We start from the raw sequence: 20,543 nt of genomic DNA, 5'->3' as shown, positions 1-20,543 counted from the left end.
TGCAATCAGTGCGGAGAGTGATTGTGGCCACTGCAGCCAGGTCTCCGCTGTATGATACCGTGGAGATCAAGCAGCTATGGGAGCTGAGTGGCTGCCATATTGAAATACCTGAAATCCATTGTAATAGCACAATGGATGTCAGGAAAGGGTTAATACCTTGCATTATGAAAGCATTCATTTTCAAGGAAGTGTCCTCATAGTCATATTTTTAATTTTTTTGCCACTAGAATTTGCACATACACACACACTATATTTGGTTAAATTATATATAAAATGAGGAACATGCCCTATATCATTTGTAAATGTTCCCCTTTGTGCATGCAGTCTGTGGTGATGTGCATTGTGTTCTCACATACATTATGTTAGTGTGTCTGCCCCTCCTTATGTGTTCTCTGAATTAATGGTAAGGGCTGAAGGGGGAGGATTCAGGGTCTATGCACATGACCGAGTGTGTATCCGATTTGGGATCCGAATGACATCTGGGTATCATCTGAGTGCATTCTGTAATACATTCATGTCTATGGGGCTTCCAGATCCATTCTGTTCCAATAGCAGGGATTAGAATAGGTCGATAACTATAATCGACTGTGGTATTATTACAGACTGGATCTCCATAGACCTAAATGCATCACAAAATATGGTCGGATGTCATCTGACTGCATTGTGAGATAAACTTGACTGCCAACTTGGATGCCCACATGGTTGTGTGCATGGACCCTTAGAAAGCAGAGCAATAAGGAGACAGTGAGGAGCCATCTAGTGTGATAGGAGCTCCTGAGTGCCATTTGACTTTTGTCCAGCACCAGTATAGATTTTAGTGTGTGGGAAAACTCAAATTGTGCCTTAGACCCAGACAGCAGATGGCAGCACACATAGATCCACGTTGGACTTTTGTAAGGTTGAGTTCCCTGCATTGGATTGTAAACCTCTTACTTCAGTCCAAGAGTCTGACAGTAGTTACTTCATAGTTTAAACTATTTTGTGGGGTGTATTATCATTATTATTAATAATATATTATTATTATTTTGTATGCTTATATATGTTCTCAGAGTTTGCAAAACTCTATTAAACCAATCAAAAACTTACCTGGGGAGGAAAAACATAGTCAGCAACATCCCAGATTTCTGTGCCCATGTTAGAAACATTTGTAATGGCAATGCCTTTCATTTTTACAGAGACAGAGCTGATGATGTCATCTACAGTCTGGTAGCCTTTCTCATACAAGAACACCCATCTGAATACAAACACAAGTAAAGCAATGTCAGCATTATTATAGTTATACATGCACCAATAAAACAGTATATGAAGAGGAAGGTCAATGTTTATAGGAGTTATCAAACATTAGAAAGCATTGCGGCTTTCTTTCACATACGGGCTTAACTTCCTCTTCTCAGACATGATGTCACTTCCTGAGTGCCGTTACATCCCATGATAGACTATTATGTCAGGGAATGGGGCTTCCTTATTCAAATTAATAGCATGTTGTAAAGATGGCAAATGCTCCAGATAGGATGTTAGGTGTAACTCACAGCTGACAACATAATTGCCAACAGAGAAAACATTGTTTATTGAGGTTCAACCCCTAATAATGATGGTGGAATCTAGTCCCAGGTAACCGCTTTTTAATGCGTATAGGTTTTTGTTTGTTTGGGGGGGGGGGGTACACAAGTTGACTCCCCGAACAGAAACCCAAACGCAGACGTGGATAGGGCCTGATATGTTTTTAGTTCTGATTGCAGATTTTAATAATTTTGTAATGTAAAACCATGCATAAGTAAACAAGGCTATTTTTTATTTAATTTTTTCTCATGTCTTCCTAAAAACATTACTTTTTATTTTTTCCCATGACAGAGACATGAAGGCTTACCTTTTGTAAGACCAATTGTACTTCCTAAAAGTACCATTGAGTATTATGTATTATGTACTGGGAAAGCGGAAAATAAATCTGAATGGTATAGAATTAGAGAAAATGGCAATGATGTTACTCATGTGCTGCCTCGTTTTAGATCTTTCAGTTACAATTAGCCAAGTCATCAAAAGGGTTAAACGGCCACTGTGTTACATTTATACATAGAAAGTACTTTCAAGTTGGTTGAAATCGCAAAGCTCTGGTTAGCGCTAGTTCACCCTAATGCTTTACTGTGGTCTCGCTTGTTCTCCCGCATGCAGCTCACTATGGACAGTATCCTTCTGTCAACCACCACCTGTACTAGGTCCAGGGGGCTCCCCAGGACAGAGCTGGCCCTTCTGATCAGCCTGTCAAGTCTATTTCTGTCCCTGAATGGCCTGATCTGAGATATATATATATATATATATATATATATATATATATATATATATATATATACTCTCTTCTCTAGAGGGACGGTCCCCCTCGCTCATAAACACATGGCTAAGTGGACTGAGGTTCTCAGTAGGTAGATCTCACCCGATCAATGGCAAATCATATGATCTCTTGCACCTTAGTTATACACACATAACATTTTGTGAGACCCAATATTAAATCCTGATGCATTGGTACCACACTATGGCCCTGTTACATGCCCTTAACCCTAGTTTTCCCCCCAGATGTCCTTTATTGCTGGGTACGTTGTATCACCTAATTGCTTAACCTACCTCCTAGACATCTTGGCAAAAAGACGTCCAAAATATTTTTATACCTCTGTGCTGCTGCTAAAACGCTTGTGGCTTTCCACTGGAAGAATATTTATCCCCCTACAGGGCCTGCTCTTGCTGCCCATATGAAGGATGTCCATAGCCTTCTTGAATGCCACCCTTAACAATACTATGGAAGCATTCCAATCAGTTTGGTCCCCATGTGAAACCTATTGTATCCTTTGAGGGCTCTGATTTCTTTTCCTCTCTCCCCCTCCCACCTTCTTGCTGCCCCCCCCCCCCCATATTCTTTGTGTATTGTGTTTGTTACTGTTGTTGAATTTTATTTTTACCTGTTCATGGATGGCTACTGTTGTGCTACCCTTTTCTGCATCCTTGTGGTTTTCTCTTGTCATTTTATTAAAACCCAATACAAATTACAGTTTAGAAGAAAATAAAAATGTGCCTGGCTCTAATATCCTGTCTATATTTACTTAGCGTTAATTATTTATTAACATTTATATAAGCATAACAGATGGCTGTCACATCCTAGCCAAAAGATAACATTATCATGATCTAAGTTAGTTTTATGACAGCTACTAGACTCAAAGAATGTAGGGTTGACCGAGTTCTAGTATTATAATGTTTCATAGACAGCAATGATAAAGAAATAAAATTTACTAAACCGTCATTCTACTGAGTTCCTAAATGCCTGCTACTACTTTAGTACTGTACAACATTCCCATAAGCAAATGGATATGTGAGAGGTATCTGTAGCAGACCCACCTATTTAGTCGCTCATTTTCTAAACCTTGTATACAACAATGTGAAAGCTGATCATCTCATGCCACAAATTTTTGGACATGTCCAGCCAAGAGTAAATATAAGGACACATCTGTGCTACTAAATATTTCTGCTACCTTACAGGGAGTGAATCATCCACAGTTTTTACCGGGTAAACCTAGATAACAAGGAGTATTATTTTCTCTAATCTGTTTATATTTTCTGATTGTAATTATTTTAATGTTATTTTGTTTATATGATTATTGTGGAAGTAAGCTTTCCTGAGCAGCTGTTAATAAAGGCAATATAAAAAGAGGTTTTACAGCAGCCACATGAACCATCATAAGAAATAGTCTCGAGATAACACACTAACTTCTTCAGAAGAGATTTTGAAACTTGATCTGTCAGTGGTCATTGAGCAAGGAGGATAGGAGCATAGATAACAGAAATGTTACCTATCATTCTAATCCTGTCTGTGATGATACCCTGTTTCCCCGAAAATAAGACACCCCCCCCCCTTCACCTTCTGGATCACATACAACCGGCAGTCATGCCGGCGCTCCGCTAAGGAAGCATCAGAATGACTGCCGATTGTTCCCCGCTCCAGCTGCTGTATAAGACATCCCCCGAAAATAAGAAAGGTCATATATTTCGTTAGATAATTAATTATAAGAAACTGTCTTATTTTCGGGGAAACAGGGTAAGGAGATGACTGCTGAAAAGTGAACAGAATAGCGTACAGTGTAAAGAACAGAACAAGCATACAATTATGCTTACTGGCCAATGCCACTAATGACCTGGAAAATTAAAATAAGCATAAGCATGACTTGGCGGTAAGGAATGCCCCCTTTGACAGTAAAGAGCTATGGACAGTACTGTCAGGAGGAGCTTTCCTCACAGACCAGCTAGACTGTCAGAAACGCCCTTCTGACAGTGAAGAGATATTGGTAACGACACCGATATCTCTTAGGCTGGTCTTACACAACCGTAATGATTCTATGGTCCGCATGTTGCTGATCGGCAACATACACTCCGCAGATGTCCGTGTCCTGCTGCACTCACCCATAGAGTTCTATGGGCAAGTCCGTGCAGTGCCGCAATTCACGGGCATTACGGACATGTGCCATAAATTGCGGACCACAGTTACAGCCCGACCACACCACAGATAAAATATCCGGTGGTGTAAGAGCCCACATTGAATATAATGTGTCCGCAATTGAAAACCCTCAATTGCGGACCATTTGCGGACTTACATTACGGTTGTGTAAGACCAGCCTTACCCCGGGGCACATAACGGGAAAGCTTACAGTGCACTGAATTCTGCACTTTTTAGCGGTATATTAAACCACATGTGCCCAAGGATATGAAAGGTCCTCTTTAAATTTAACTTAAGTGAACTATTTAAAAAATCCAATTTTTAACCTTTACATCCTCCTCTTTAATCTTTGTATATTAAAAATGAGAACTGCATAAAGATTTGCATGCATATCAGGAGATTATCTATTTCCACCCTCTTTCTCACTATCCTTTGTCTGGCTGTAAGACAACTGGCTCTTATTTTCCATAGTAGAAGGAAACATTATTCTGCCCTGTCTATCAGCAACTTCTTTTCTCTGCAGGATTTCTACAGAACTTTTTACTTCTGGAACATGCAGAAAACCCGGGATACTGATGAACACTGTTGGCAAGTTATCTATTAATTACTTTCAGTTATTGTTCTGTTTAGTTTTTATTTAAAATCTCAAAAAAAAAGAAATCATCTAATAATTTGTAGAGATGAGCGAACAGTGTTCTATCGAACACATGTTCGATCGGATATCAGGGTGTTCGCCATGTTCGAATCGAATCGAACACCGCGTGGTAAAGTGCGCCAAAATTCGATTCCCCTCCCACCTTCCCTGGCGCCTTTTTTGCACCAATAACAGCGCAGGGGAGGTGGGACAGGAACTACGACACCGGGGGCATTGAAAAAAATTGGAAAAAGTCATTGGCTGCCGAAATCAGGTGACCTCCATTTTAGACGAATAGTGGATTTCAAATCCGGGTCATATGAGAATGTGAACTTTGTGACTATGAGACAGGGATAGCTGTACAGGCAGGGATAGCTAGGGATAACCTTTATTTAGGGGGGAATGTTATTAAAAATAACTTTTTGGGGCTCTATCGGGTGTGTAATTGTGATTTTTGTGAGATAAACTTTTTCCCATAGGGATGCATTGGCCAGCGCTGATTGGCCGAATTCCGTACTCTGGCCAATCAGTGCTGGCCAATGCATTCTATTAGCTTGATGAAGCAGAGTGTGCACAAGGGTTCAAGCGCACCCTCGGCTCTGATGTAACAGAGCCGAGGCTGCACAAGGGTTCAAGCGCACCCTCGGCTCTGATGTAGGAGAGCCGAGGGTGCACTTGAACCCTTGTGCACCCTCAGCTCTGCTACATCAGAGCCGAGGGTGCGCTTGAACCCTTGTGCACACTCTGCTTCATCAAGCTAATAGAATGCATTGGCCAGCACTGATTGGCCAGAGTACGGAATTCGGCCAATCAGCGCTGGCCAATGTATTCTATTAGCCTGATGAAGTAGAGCTGAATGTGTGTGCTAAGCACACACATTCAGCTCTACTTCATCGGGCTAATAGAATGCATTGGCCAGCGCTGATTGGCCAGAGTACGGAACTCGACCAATCAGCGCTGGCTCTGCTGGAGGAGGCGGAGTCTAAGATCGCTCCACACCAGTCTCCATTCAGGTCCGACCTTAGACTCCGCCTCCTCCGGCAGAGCCAGCGCTGATTGGCCGAAGGCTGGCCAATGCATTCCTATGCGAATGCAGAGACTTAGCAGTGCTGAGTCAGTTTTGCTCAACTACACATCTGATGCACACTCGGCACTGCTACATCAGATGTAGCAATCTGATGTAGCAGAGCCGAGGGTGCACTAGAACCCCTGTGCAAACTCAGTTCACGCTAATAGAATGCATTGGCCAGCGCTGATTGGCCAATGCATTCTATTAGCCCGATGAAGTAGAGCTGAATGTGTGTGCTAAGCACACACATTCAGCACTGCTTCATCACGCCAATACAATGCATTAGCCAGTGCTGATTGGTCAGAGTACGGAATTCGGCCAATCAGCGCTGGCCAATGCATTCTATTAGCCCGATGAAGTAGAGCTGAATGTGTGTGCTAAGCACACACATTCAGCACTGCTTCATCACGCCAATACAATGCATTAGCCAGTGCTGATTGGCCAGAGTACGGAATTCGGCCAATCAGCGCTGGCTCTGCTGGAGGAGGCGGAGTCTAAGATCGCTCCACACCAATCTCCATTCAGGTCCGACCTTAGACTCCGCCTCCTCCAGCAGAGCCAGCGCTGATTGGCCGAATTCCGTACTCTGGCCAATCAGCACTGGCTAATGCATTGTATTGGCGTGATGAAGCAGTGCTGAATGTGTGTGCTTAGCACACACATTCAGCTCTACTTCATCGGGCTAATAGAATGCATTGGCCAGCGCTGATTGGCCAGAGTACGGAATTCGGCCAATCAGCGCTGGCTCTGCTGGAGGAGGCGGAGTCTAAGATCGCTCCACACCAGTCTCCATTCAGGTCCGACCTTAGACTCCGCCTCCTCCAGCAGAGCCAGCGCTGATTGGCCGAATTCCGTACTCTGGCCAATCAGCACTGGCTAATGCATTGTATTGGCGTGATGAAGCAGTGCTGAATGTGTGTGCTTAGCACACACATTCAGCTCTACTTCATCGGGCTAATAGAATGCATTGGCCAGCGCTGATTGGCCGAATTTCGTACTCTGGCCAATCAGCACTGGCTAATGCATTGTATTGGCGTGATGAAGCAGTGCTGAAGGTGTGTGCTTAGCACACACATTCAGCTCTACTTCATCGGGCTAATAGAATGCATTGGCCAGCGCTGATTGGCCAGAGTACGGAATTCGGCCAATCAGCGCTGGCTCTGCTGGAGGAGGCGGAGTCTAAGGTCGGACCTGAATGGAGACTGGTGTGGAGCGATCTTAGACTCCGCCTCCTCCAGCAGAGCTAGCGCTGATTGGTCGAGTTCCGTACTCTGGCCAATCAGCACTGGCCAATGCATTTCTATGGGGAAAAGTTAGCTTGCGAAAATCGCAAACTGACAGGGATTTCCATGAAATAAAGTGACTTTTATGCCCCCAGACATGCTTCCCCTGCTGTCCCAGTGTCATTCCAGGGTGTTGGTATCATTTCCTGGGGTGTCATAGTGGACTTGGTGACCCTCCAGACACGAATTTGGGTTTCCCCCTTAACAAGTTTATGTTCCCCATAGACTATAATGGGGTTCGAAACCCATTCGAACACTCGAACAGTGAGCGGCTGTTCGAATCGAATTTCGAACCTCGAACATTTTAGTGTTCGCTCATCTCTAATAATTTGCAGTTTTGAAGTGTTCAGCCTTTTAATGATAGAAGCAAGTGTATAAGGGAAATGTCATGCTTGGTCATTACCAAAGCTAAAGCGCAATAATAAACAGTTGCCAATACAGGAACAAGATTTTTTATAGCCGGAAAACACACAACTTCCACATTGCCTTGATACAAAGGAGATAAAACCAGAACGACATGATAATTCTTAGTAGTACGCAGATGGTAGCAATCTGTTTCAGTGTAACATCATCATTGGTACTTTACTTACAAATAAACTAAATGATGGTTTGGAAATGTTTGACTTAAATAAATCAATTCAATTAATTGTAAATATAAGATACATCAAAATGCATGCTCATAATATGAAGAGTAAACTATTACACAAGAATAAACTTGTAAAAATCAACATCATTGTATAACAAGCTCAGATGTGGCTTAAAGAAGCACTCTCCCCATTTTATTCACTGCCCTATTTCTAAAAAGTTGGTTTAATGCCATGATGTTAGTAAAAACTTACAATTCAATTTACTATGTAGATAATGGGTCCATAAGTGCGCTCACAAAGTCATTGAACTTAACGGGACTCTCAATGCATTCTTGTAAGAAGCTCAATACATAAGAATCCATTGAGAGTCCTGACTTCCAACTGACTGAAAGGCACTTGTGGAGGTCATGAGGGGCATCAGGAACCCGATATCTGCACAAAAAAAGTTAAGTGTAAGGTTCACACTCAGACTAAAGCACTTATATAGAAAGAGTGAGTAGGATGGAGGGGTAGCAAAAAATAATTGTGGAAGTGCTTATTTAATCATGTGAATTGTCTATATCAGCATATCAGTATTCAGGCATCTACTGTGTGTAGGAACAAACACAGAAAGTACTTCTACAAATCAGCAGATCTCAGATAAAATGCCCATATCTGAAACAGTCAACAGCACCAGCCAAAAACCTGCATACAACTGAACACAACATTTAGGCCTGTTTATAGCGATGGTTGTGCTAAACTAAGCTTAGATCACGATAGAATTTATGTATGCCATATAGGGCTCACAATCTAATTTCCGGGATGTCTTTAATGTTTGGGAAGAAACCAGAGTACCCAGGGAAACCCATGTAAACACAAAGAGATTATGCAAACTCATTGCAGAGGATGTCCATGGCTGGATTTGAACCCAGGTCTCCAGTGCTGTAAGGCTACAGTGCTAACCACTAACCCCCTGTGTAATATACAGTATATATATATATAGTGTAGCTATCTATCCTTATCTAATCAGTGAACAGATGTGTCTATACAGGAAATTTCAACTTATTGTGATTGTTCTAAAAGCCAATGAAAACTGCAATACTCCATTTTTTTTAGGATAGTGAAAAGCCTGTGGTGTCCCCTGTCCTCAAATAAGCATCTAAACCATCAGCAACAAGGATCATTCTGATAGATATGACAATCGCATGCTGGTTGCATGACTTTTCTGACCACCATTGGTTTGTTGTCTTCTGTAAGTTTAGCCTTCCTTTACATGTTTTTATGGTATTTGATGCAGATCATTACGTCTGATCTTACACAGGCGCTTTCCAAGAAAGGGATTTTGATAGGACTGAGACGTAAGAAGGAATTCATCAGATGAAGGAATTTAAAGTATTTCACAATGTACTGTATGTCTACGCAACTGCATAGAAGCTCTTATCAGTTATCTTAATAAGGTTACTTACAGGAAGTTTTCTGTCTACAACCCCCACAAGCATACAGAGCTCAAACACTGTATATATGGTTTTTACGTAATGTTTACACACACAGGTATATATATATATATATATATATATATATATATATATATATATATATTACACACACAGATACTATGACTGTGAGGCTACATTAATATCACCAATAGGGAAAACAATCATGAAAAAGGGACACATTTCTTGGTTGTTTTACATCTGAGGTATATTTGTTGAGGGATCCATGAAAACAGTCAAAAATAGAATATGTCCTATTTGTTGATGTTCCAGTTTAATGGAACGTCAAAAAACACAAAATCAGTCATGTGAATAGCCGAATGTATATGAACTGATTTTCATGCAGCCGGATGACAAGCAATAATAAAAGAACAGCTATGACATGGCTGTGAAAGTCATCCGTGTTAATATAGCTTTATACTAGATTTACTAACTGACCACCATCAAGCTAAGTCACAAAGGGTATAAGGATGTATTCCTATCAGGGAAAGCAGATGGCTGACAGCTTCCTGCATTCGTTGCTGTTTCACAATACCCAATGTCTTCTTCCTTTATATTAACAATGCCTTATATTTGTACGTATAATTCATATAACAATATATTATTGATAATAGCAATAACTACAAACCCACTTTTCATTACTATTCCTGCAATGTCACTTACAAGAAAGTCACATTAGTAAACTTTCAGCTGATATAGTATTGAGCTTATTCCTCTTCTAATAATTGTGATCTGTGACCGGTCTCATTGCAGCTCTTTCTTCTCCACTTGTCCTGATGCTTCCTGCATATTTAGGGTTATGATGTATGATCTCGCCACATTGCTATTTCATCAAAGGTAGGTGGGAGAGCACCTTTACCCTTAATATCTATTATTAATAATCATGGATATGTGGGGCACCAGAGGGACAACACTAGGTCTGACACTATAATATGAAATAAAAGTAAGAATTTGGTCATATGTAACAAGTTATATTTGCTGAATAATAATTCTGTTTACTTTAGGGTTGAATACATAATGTCAGGGGTCCTTAGACATTATATGGCATATACAGTGGATAAGTAAGATACATAGAGGTCACTACTTAGTATCTGCAGGCACATGCAGATTGTATATGTACAATAAGCACTACATTAACACGAAGGAACAGATACAAAAGTGCCAGTGCAAGAGCGTAAATATATAGAGTTATGGAAAAAAACCCGGAAATTCAGAAGTATTGTACAGAGTATAACTATAATAGTACAGTATATCATGCATATATCCCATATATTAATAGCAGTCGCTTCATACTCATCAAATAACATTTACCATTTTATAACTTTTATTGAAATCCCAAAACTAATTCCGAAGATAACATATATATATATATGACATATAGCATGGGCAATGTATGAATACTGTATGTACAATGCATGTTCCTGTCACTTATATGCTCATAGTCAATCCCTTACCCCACAATGTAGCACAGGACTCCAAACTGGATGAGTCTGAAGGTCAGCCCGACTTTCTTGTCCCGGACCAGGACCATCCTTGGGGTGTCATATTCAAAGAAGAAGTCAGAGATCTCTTTCTTAAACTTGCGTCCCATCCTGAGTTCAGTGCTCTGAGAACAGCTTAGAGCAGCTCCTCACAGTGAAGGGTGGAGTTCCTTAGTATCTTGCTAAATCCTTGTTTGCTCTAGAGGCACAGTTTGTGTAAGTGTTCTTGTGTTCTTCTGAAGAAGGTCTGGATGTGCTGGGATTCCTGGACAGAGCAGAGGACCTATATGTGTATGATGTGGATCCTGCACAGAGGGTGGCTGTGGGAGGGCTGTGAGCTCTACTACACTTCACACATGCAACTCAGCTGTACTTGGCTGTGCAGAGGAATTTACTAACAGTAGGGTCACACATCATATACAGGCAAGTTAGGACAGAATGATAAAGCTAGTGTCTTGTTTGTCAGCCTTAGATAAGTGTGAAGAAAAACTTTTTATCAAACATGTACTAAGAGTGATAACTGCTGAAGATCTTACAAAGAACTGTTAGAAACTGCAAACTGGTCACAGTCAGTGGACTTATAATGGCAGATCTTTCTGTTTTTGATGCATAACCTGTGTCAATGGAATCTCCTGATCTCTGCTAAGATCTAAGGATCTGATAAATTAGATTTTCCCCTGTCCATTACTCTTATTTCACCAGACAGAAGTGACATATGCAGTGACATAGAACAATGTTCTGCCACAACCACACTCATTTTTAGATGTGTTAGGATTCCAATTAATTGTTATTTGTAATTCAGTTAATTGCTAAAGTTATGAACCATAATAAGTCATAAAAAATAATAAAATGAAACTAAACCTAAATATTATAATAAATCATTTGAGTTATAGAATATTAGAAAAATCTAAGTTTTTTTATGGCTTTTGATGTGAATGAGTGTAAGGTCACTAATAAATTAGATCTCTCGTATGTTATTCTACAGTACTTTATACAATGTACACGAGGGAACCGTAACAGTATCAGGGTTTAGTTTATGCATGTTCTAACTAAAAAAGATTTTATTATGATCATATATCTCATGAGGTGAATAGGCACTGTAATTCAAGGGAATAAATATGCATATGAAAGTGAATACTTATTATGGTCTATGTGGATCCAAACCCTGGTGTGCTGTTCATTCTTGTTTCTGCACTTTATGCAGAAAATAATGTAAAGAGCCCCGACATTTAATGATCGCTTTCATCTGCAAATGTGGGACAGGGGATTCTGTTCTAGGGGGTACAGAGGTTAGACCTCACACAATTCTTCCTTAACATGTAGTATTTTTGCAGATTGTTTTGCCTAAATACCGGTATATATATATATATATATATATATATATATATATATATATATATATATATATATATATTTGTGGACTTTTTAAAATAAATAAATAAATAAATAAATAAATAGACATGTGTAACTTATTTGCCTTTTTCATATCCTATGGAGATGTCAGTAAGAAAATGCCAGAAAAAGAGTATTGTTTGAATTGCATTTTATTATTTGCTTTCAGTTGGCCAAAAAAAGTTGGCCGCAGCTTTTTTTGGAGAAGATAAGACATGAACACTGTGTGAAACCATTGTAAGATTGTCTCGTCTTGTTGCTAATATAAGTTGCCGTCAACAACCTTGTTGCAATTTGCAAATCTCTAAAATAAAATAAAATATTAATTTCACTTTCTACAGAAACAAAAACAAACATCAAAACTTGTGACATCCAACTTAAATGTTATCAAAGTTCCATGCTATTGTGATCATGGGCGGCTTTAGCAATGTGCGTCTCTTGTGGTCACTCAGGGTGCCAGACTGTAACGGAGGTCCCTGCAAGTACATCTGCCTTCTCTTAATTCCATTGTGTCTGTGTCCCTACAGTCCAGAGTATAAATGCAGCACTGGTGTTACTAGGTGCACTGAAACATGACTTGGTTCCTTGCACCAACATTCAGCACCTTGTTTGTGGTGCAGGAAACACTAAGATGTCACCAAGCTATCAGTATTGTTAACTGAGCTGATAGAGGGGTGCAAAGTGTGATGGATAGATTTATTACAGAGGCGCAGTGGGCGCAGTTTTTGTAATCAGGGACTTGTGAGAGTTATTTAAGAGGGGTTATTCAGCTTTCCAAAATTATCTGCAAACATATCCATTGCAGTGCTAAATACTCACTGTTCCCTTGTGCAGCCTTTACTTGGCTTTATTTTTCTTGAGACTCCTTGTATCCCTGTTATTTACATTCAGAGAATCTGACAACAAATTACATTATCCATGATGCATCTGCCTGCTCTCACTCTCTGTGTACCCCTCCCTTCTCACAAGTAATAAATCCCTCCCACATCTGAGGTCACATGATGCCATGATGTTTCATTTGCAAGCTCATTCCCATTAGTGAGCATCAAACACAGGGAGTGAGAGCTGGCTGATGCATCATGGGAACTGTAGTTACTTCACATATTTACTGCCTATGAATAACAGTGATTCAAGGAGTCTCAAGTAAAATAAAGCAAGGAAATAGGTGCACAGGGAAACAGTGGGAATTTAGCACTGCTGTGGATGTACTTGCAGATAAGTTTTGGAAGCTGGATAACCCCTTTAACCAGGAGTTACCTTGCAAGATATAAGTTTATTCACAAAGCGTAGTAGAGGCATTTTATTTTATCAGGAAGCACATTAGCTACATTATTTTAATCAGATTGCACATGGAGGACATACGCATTTTGTTAATTAAAGGGCACAGTGGTGGTATCTTCCTAAATCGGGGGCATTACATAGCCATTTTCATCAGTTGGCACAGTGACACCCTACAGACGTTTTAATTTGAATCAGAGCAACAGTGTGGAAACCTTTTAAATTGGGGCACAGTATGTGGTTTTTATTTTCCAGTTCACAATCCATGGCTTAACCACACAGAAAAACAAAGGCAGACTTACCTTTTTTTTTTACCCTTTCCTTATAATACAAAATTATCAATAAAATATGTGTACTCCAAAATGGTAAATACTCCAATTCATCTCACAAAACACAAGCCCCTATGTGGCTAGGTCAATGAAAAAATGAAAAAGTTATGACTCTCAGAAGGCTTCTTCCCTGTTAGGACTGTCAGTCTGTGGAATTGCCTACCCCAGGAGTTGGTCATAGCAGTCTTAGCTGACAACTTTAAAAAAAAAAAAAAAGGTTTAGATGCCGTATTAGAGAAAAATAACATGGGACATCATAGACTAACATACCTGTTTCCATAGTTCCATTAGTTGAACCATACTAATTTGGTAAGAAATTTTTTTTCCTAGACCTTAGAGGGGTTTTTCTGCTCCAGATCGATTTTTCATACTGATGACCTATGGGGAGAAAAATACCCTTTAAGACCCCTAATAGACCAACATATGTGGGTATATGTATTCCACAATCCTTACAATGGATAGGAGGCACAAGGCCTCATCCTACCTAAGGTCAGCCCTGGTCGTGGTAGTTAAGATGTCCACTATCAAACTGCAACCAAAGTTAGCAGGGATATAACCAAACAGCCATATATTATTACCCCAAGTGAAACAAGATGACAGATATATGAAACAGAAAATCATAGCAACATGAATAAAATCAATATCAAAATGTTAAAACATCTGGGCACCATCTGCTTCATAAGACCCCGAGGCTTTGTAAAGGTAAGTATTTACTTCCTTAACTTTCTCATTCATAGTAGTGATACAAGTCCAACCACTATGGGATTGGGTTTCATTTCTAAGACTTCACCATGCAGATTAGTAGAAATTCCGATTAGTGTGGAATAATATACAAGGAAGTCTCCTGTAATCTTTTCTTTTCACATCCTTCTTATTGAAATTTCATTGCCATAACAATGCATGGTGTCATTAGAAGCTGAAACTAATAAGGAAATGAAAATTTATTAAAGAGCTCCCATGCTTAACTATTTCATACCTATGGGAATATGCAAATCTGTCTTCCATGATGTAATTAGGAAGTCAGGTGCCTCAGTGTTGCAAACCAATAGAGGGCGCTCACTGGACTGTGCAAGCCTGTCTTCCTTGATGTAATTAGGAAGACAGAATCTCAGTGAAATAGCCCAATAAAGGCTGCTCCCTTTAACATCATGCTTGACCTTCCAAGTGGCCATTTCCAAGGAGTGACGATATCCCCCTAACCCCGTCAAAGCCTCTCACCTCTACCAGGTTAGTCTTCTCTACACCGGGCTGACGAGATGCAATAACATCGAAACGGCCATCTTCGGTTGAGAGACTATACCTAGTAATAATCCCAGCATCATTGCAAAACAAAGGCCTCTTGGAAGGTCAAGCATGATGTTAAAGAGAGCAGCCTTTATTGGGTTATTTCACTGAGATTCTGTCTTCCTAATTACATCAGGGAAGACAGGCTTGCACATTCCCATGGTCCCTTGCAAAGTGGAGTGCTAAAGACTTAATAAGTCTCCACACACCTATATGGTGGTCTCTCCCCAAGGAGTGAGGATATCCTCCTAAATATTTCATACCTAGTCATATTGTAGCTGTGGCCATAGAAGTCTATTAAGCAGAGAGAAAGACACATTCATGGCTGCAGCTTCTAGTGAATTTTGTTCACCACAGTGCTGAACTCCTCTATTTCATTGCTTCTCCATAATGTCTCCAATACTGCTGCTGTGTGTGAGATGAAGAACTAAAAGAGTAGGATCACCTTTTCTCTGTACAGTGAACGTGGGAGACATCATAGCAATCTAGTCTCCACACCCTTCTGAGTCGGGCTCTGGGAAAACATTATTAATGTTATTCCCCATGTACACATACATCGCAACCTATTCTGAAAAGTCATCCTGCATTTTCAGAAAGAGGTTGCCCCAACATGGGCAGTTATCAGTTATCCAAATTATAACTAATAAATATCTGGATGCTAGGAGTCCTACCACTGGGTTCCCCCCCCCCCAATAAGAAAATAGGGGTTTCACTAGATTGGCCACATATATCAGTGTCTAATGATCCGCATTCTACTGATCATGGCCATCCTAGAGATGGTTCCATCAGGGATCAGTAATTACTAAAGATGAGCGAGTACTATTCAAAACGTCACGCAGCCTGTGTCGGCGTCCGGCCACTTCCATTCATTCCTATGGGAGAGTGCTATTCGAAACAGCAGTTGCGAATAGTACTTGGCTCCTCTCTAGTAATTACCTATCTTTTGGATAAGTCCAGTGTAGGATAAGGGTTAAGCTAATGACCCATGTAGCGTGCCGCAGCAAATAAAATAAAAAATCGCTGCAAGAAAAGCCACAACGCATCACATTTTTTACTGTAGCACTTTTCACAGAAAGTTTGCAGAAGTTTCTTCTGCGGACTTTCTACTTCAGTTATACATATAGGGAAACTGCCGGTGTTTCCGTAAATATAATTGACATGCTGGGATTTCCAAAACCATAATGGTTTTGGAAATCGCAGCATGTCCGCTGCGTGTATTTCACCACACTGTGGGGATAGGGATAGGATTTGCTAAAATTCAATCCACTACACTGACTGTAAAACACCTCCTTTTTTTCTACTGTGTTTCTGCAGCGTTTACACCACGTGGGGCCCCGGCCTTAAAGAGTTATTATAACGCATTTTAATCAGCTGTTATCAAACGGATTGCTGCAAGTGGATATCATATTTATGTTTTCCCATAAAATCGGAATATCTTATTGATGTGCTATGACAGGGTATCATATTGATCAGTCTGTATGTATTGCTTACGTTCCATCTATAGAATAATTTCTGTTCCTGTTTAGTTTCTAAACATTCCTTCAATTTCCTCATCCTCCCATAAATGTGCATTTTATGGCCAGACACACAGACCTTCCAGGAAAGCCCCTCACCAAAGATACTATAAAACTCTATGCTTGTGTTTGTTGGCTTCAGTTGGGATCATAGAATGCCCAGGAACCTTTGGAGTATTTGAATAATATAGGTATACATTAGTACATAATATCCCGTGAACTATTTCAACATTTGTATACGGTATCTCTATTCATTTATTAAACACTTATTATTCTATTATATTGTGGTATGCTTATAGTCTTTCACCATCTTTCAGTTAACCTATTATAAAAACCCATTTGCGTACAGTGGAAAAAACTAGACTTTTAGGACTGCAGTCCTTTCAGATGGCTGATATGAATATTACAGAATATGCTGGAAATAAAAATCTGTCACAAAGAATCTGGTCTGCATAAGGGATGTTCTACTCAAAGAGAACCCTGGTGCAAAATGACCTGAGAAAAGTATTATACTACACAATGGCGGAACAGGTGTCAGGGTATAGATTGTCCCTTTTGCAATATATTTCATTATCCATTTTGTCATAAAAGTCACAAAAGCTGGGGCTTTTTTTTAGGTGTCAGTTTTTTACTAATGTCACTTTTTTACTAATGGACGATGTACGTTATGTGACCCTCCATCATTGGCCATGTCTTGACATTGCTTTGCTTATAATACACAGAGAGCCAGTGGTAAAAAGCACAGTAGCAGCGGTAGAGGCTGTCACAGGGCCTGGGACATTAGGGACCCACTGGGCCCTAATGTTTTCTTTTTTTTTTTTAATAGGCCATTACCTGCTGAAGTAACTCTTATGCGTTGCGATGCAGGGCTGGCTCCCGTGATGTTCTGTACATCATTAAGATGGCCGACATCAGTGGGGAGTGCGCCGGAGCCCAGGAGAAGTAAGTAACGGTGTTTTTCATGTTTGCATCTTACCTCGGTCTCCGATCATTATACTCCGGGGTCTGAAAAGAATTCAGCACACTGTTGGCTTTCTAGCGGTATATCAAAACACATGTGCCCGAAGACATGAAAGGTCCTCTTTAAATTAGGTTTTATTACACCAACAGACAGAGGAGTATTACTGAAGTAATTCATACCGTCATCACTGCCATGTATATAGCTACTGGTGTTGAAGTACTGTTATCCTTAGGTATAGGATAAAAGGTATACTGCTATGCATATGTAGTAAACCCACCTCTGATGCAGTGATGATGTAATAAATGGTGATAGCTAGTTTACTTGTATGCTGCATGGACTCAAGGGATTCAATCAATAAAAAGCTATTTTTTCTCCCTAACATGAGAGAGCTATGACTAAGAAACAATAGTTTCGAAACGCGTCAGCTTGTCAATCAGGTCTGTCATTTAGCCGCATATATCCAGTTGTCCATGTACTACCTGCATATATTATCTGCATGTCTACAATTTTAAGCATGATTTAATAAAAAGAAAATTTTAAAGAAAAGAGGATATCACTGGACTCCATGCTCATTTGGATTTCATTTGTGTGATCACGTTCCGGGCCGGAGGAACAGAGGAGTTTCCGTGCGCTTCTTTCCTCTTCGTATGGAACAAGTGAGTGTTCAAATATTTTTGCACTTTGGAATACCGGGACTATTACATGACTTTTTCTGCAGTTTGAAAGTGAACCTATTGGGACATATGCTGCAACATATATATATATATATATATATATATATATATATATATATATATATATATTGCAGCATATGTCCCAATAGGTTCACTTTCAAACTGCAGAAAAAGTATATATATATATATATATATATATATATATATATATATATATATATTTCTTTCACAACATAGAGGGCTGTTTTTCCCTCATCCCTTTTACCCTTGAACTTAATTTTTGAGCCATTTTCTTGTGGCTGCTCACACAGTAAGCTGGGGTAAGCGGTCACAAGAAAATGGTGTCGGGCATGCACAGTCGGCTCTGCCCGAGGCCCGTTGGCAGAGCTAACTGCGCATGCCCAGAAGTTAGAAGCCAGCACTGGAAGAAGATGCAGGGAGAAGCCATTCCAGGCGAAGATAGAGGCGGTGCTGGAGATTTCCCTCGCAGCATTTAGGACGTCCCCAGTGCTGTGAGAAAACTTATTTGCATACAGAAGAAAAACGGGATTTCTACCGAACAGCGGCACGGAGAACATAGCCTTTCTTAAGGCTATTCCTACGTGTTAGGGACAAAAAATTGCTTTTTATGATTGAATCCCTTTAAATGCTCTTGTTATATGATGTCTGTGTGATGTGTTGTGGCATTGATGTTTTATCTCTACATACTCCTCAGGTCACATTTACTTATGCTTGACATAGCTTTTAGGAGCTGAAATGCTGTTATATTGTTGAAGGAATAAGAGTATTTCAAGATTTTCACACAACCTGTTATGCTATTGTTTCTGCTTTATATCTGGCAGATAACAGGGAAAAGAAGGGTCAGACCTTTTGAATCTTACTACGCACAATTTTTTATGTTACTGTTTAAGATAAGATATTGCCAGGAGAGACTTGCAGTAACTTACTTTATGCTCCCCATTGACAAACAGATATGCTTGGCCAGGTATACATGCTTATGACCGTGTCAGGAGGAATAGCTGTCAGCTGAAGAAGCATCAGCTATCTGGAATATATAAGCACTCTTAAAATAGTTTTGTTGCTTTATTGTTGAAATATCTAAAATACTTTTATCTTTGTAACTGTATCACAAGGGATATTTTTCTCTTTCTATGTTACCTGCATTACCTAATGGATTTTAACTTTATAACACTCACACATAAGTAACATTTAAGATGATTTATGATTAACTTTTATAGGTTATTCTTTGAGGTGTGGTGCTACTGCGTTCCCATAGTTTATAGGGATTTTATCGCTTACATCTAGAAATATTGAGAGAAGAGAGCTGGTATACTACGCCAATGATGAGTCTTCTATTTGTTCAAGAGAACCTTGACATTGACAATGTGCGTATTACTTGTTAGGACGATTAGATGTGTGCACGATACAGGTAACTTAAAGGGGTTTTCCCATGAACATAGCCATATTTCAAGTTGTGGACAACTAAAAGTTTAACATTTTTGAAAATATAAATATTTAAAGATTTTGGTGAATTTTATAGATTTTCTCTTATCATCTTAGTAGTGACAATCTATTATCTTGATAGCTTGCCAATGGGTATTACATCAATGCAGGAAATTTTTATGGTTTGGCACTTTTCAGAAACCCAGTCATGGTTTTCCTATTGTGGACAGATTATCTTGTTACAGACCCTGCCTGATAATCCGGTCACCATAAGGAAGTCATGACTGAGTTTCTGACAAGGGCTGGACCATAGAAAGTTCTTGTATTTATGTTTAAGACTAAATATACCACATTTTGCAATAAAACCTTAACAGTTCTATTTAAACAATGCTAAGTGCCCTTTTAGGAATGTATTGATGGAAAATGACATATTATTTTAAGGGAGTGATTGAAAACAATAACTAAACAGCATAAATACCACAACACCATACAGTTAGGGCCAGAAATATTTGGACAGTGACACAATTTTCGCGAGTTGGGCTCTGCATCCCACCACATTGGTTTTGAAATGAAACCTCTACAACAGAATTCAAGTGCAGATTGTAACGTTTAATTTGAAGGGTTGAACAAAAATATCTGATAGAAAATGTAGGAATTGTACACATTTC

At 39.7% G+C, this 20,543-nt stretch overlaps 1 protein-coding gene across 1 annotated transcript in view; it reads right to left on the bottom strand.

Annotated features, from left to right (window-relative positions):
• P2RX1 (purinergic receptor P2X 1) overlaps positions 1-11,265 on the bottom strand; it is a 42,009-nt gene extending 30,744 nt beyond the window's left edge. The window contains exons 1-2 of the mRNA XM_075264905.1: positions 10,974-11,265; positions 1,087-1,234 (exon numbers count right to left, since the gene is read on the bottom strand). Coding sequence (XP_075121006.1) covers positions 1,087-1,234; positions 10,974-11,110 — 285 coding nt within the window. The 5' untranslated portion in view covers positions 11,111-11,265. The remainder of the gene's footprint in view (positions 1-1,086; positions 1,235-10,973) is intronic.
• Positions 11,266-20,543: the final 9,278 nt, after the last annotated feature.

The sequence above is a fragment of the Leptodactylus fuscus genome, chromosome 2 (genome assembly GCF_031893055.1).
Source record: "Leptodactylus fuscus isolate aLepFus1 chromosome 2, aLepFus1.hap2, whole genome shotgun sequence".
Classification (NCBI taxonomy): domain Eukaryota; kingdom Metazoa; phylum Chordata; class Amphibia; order Anura; family Leptodactylidae; genus Leptodactylus; species Leptodactylus fuscus.
Note: the sequence above shows the minus strand (reverse complement) of the source record. Positions and strands in the feature narration are given on the sequence as shown.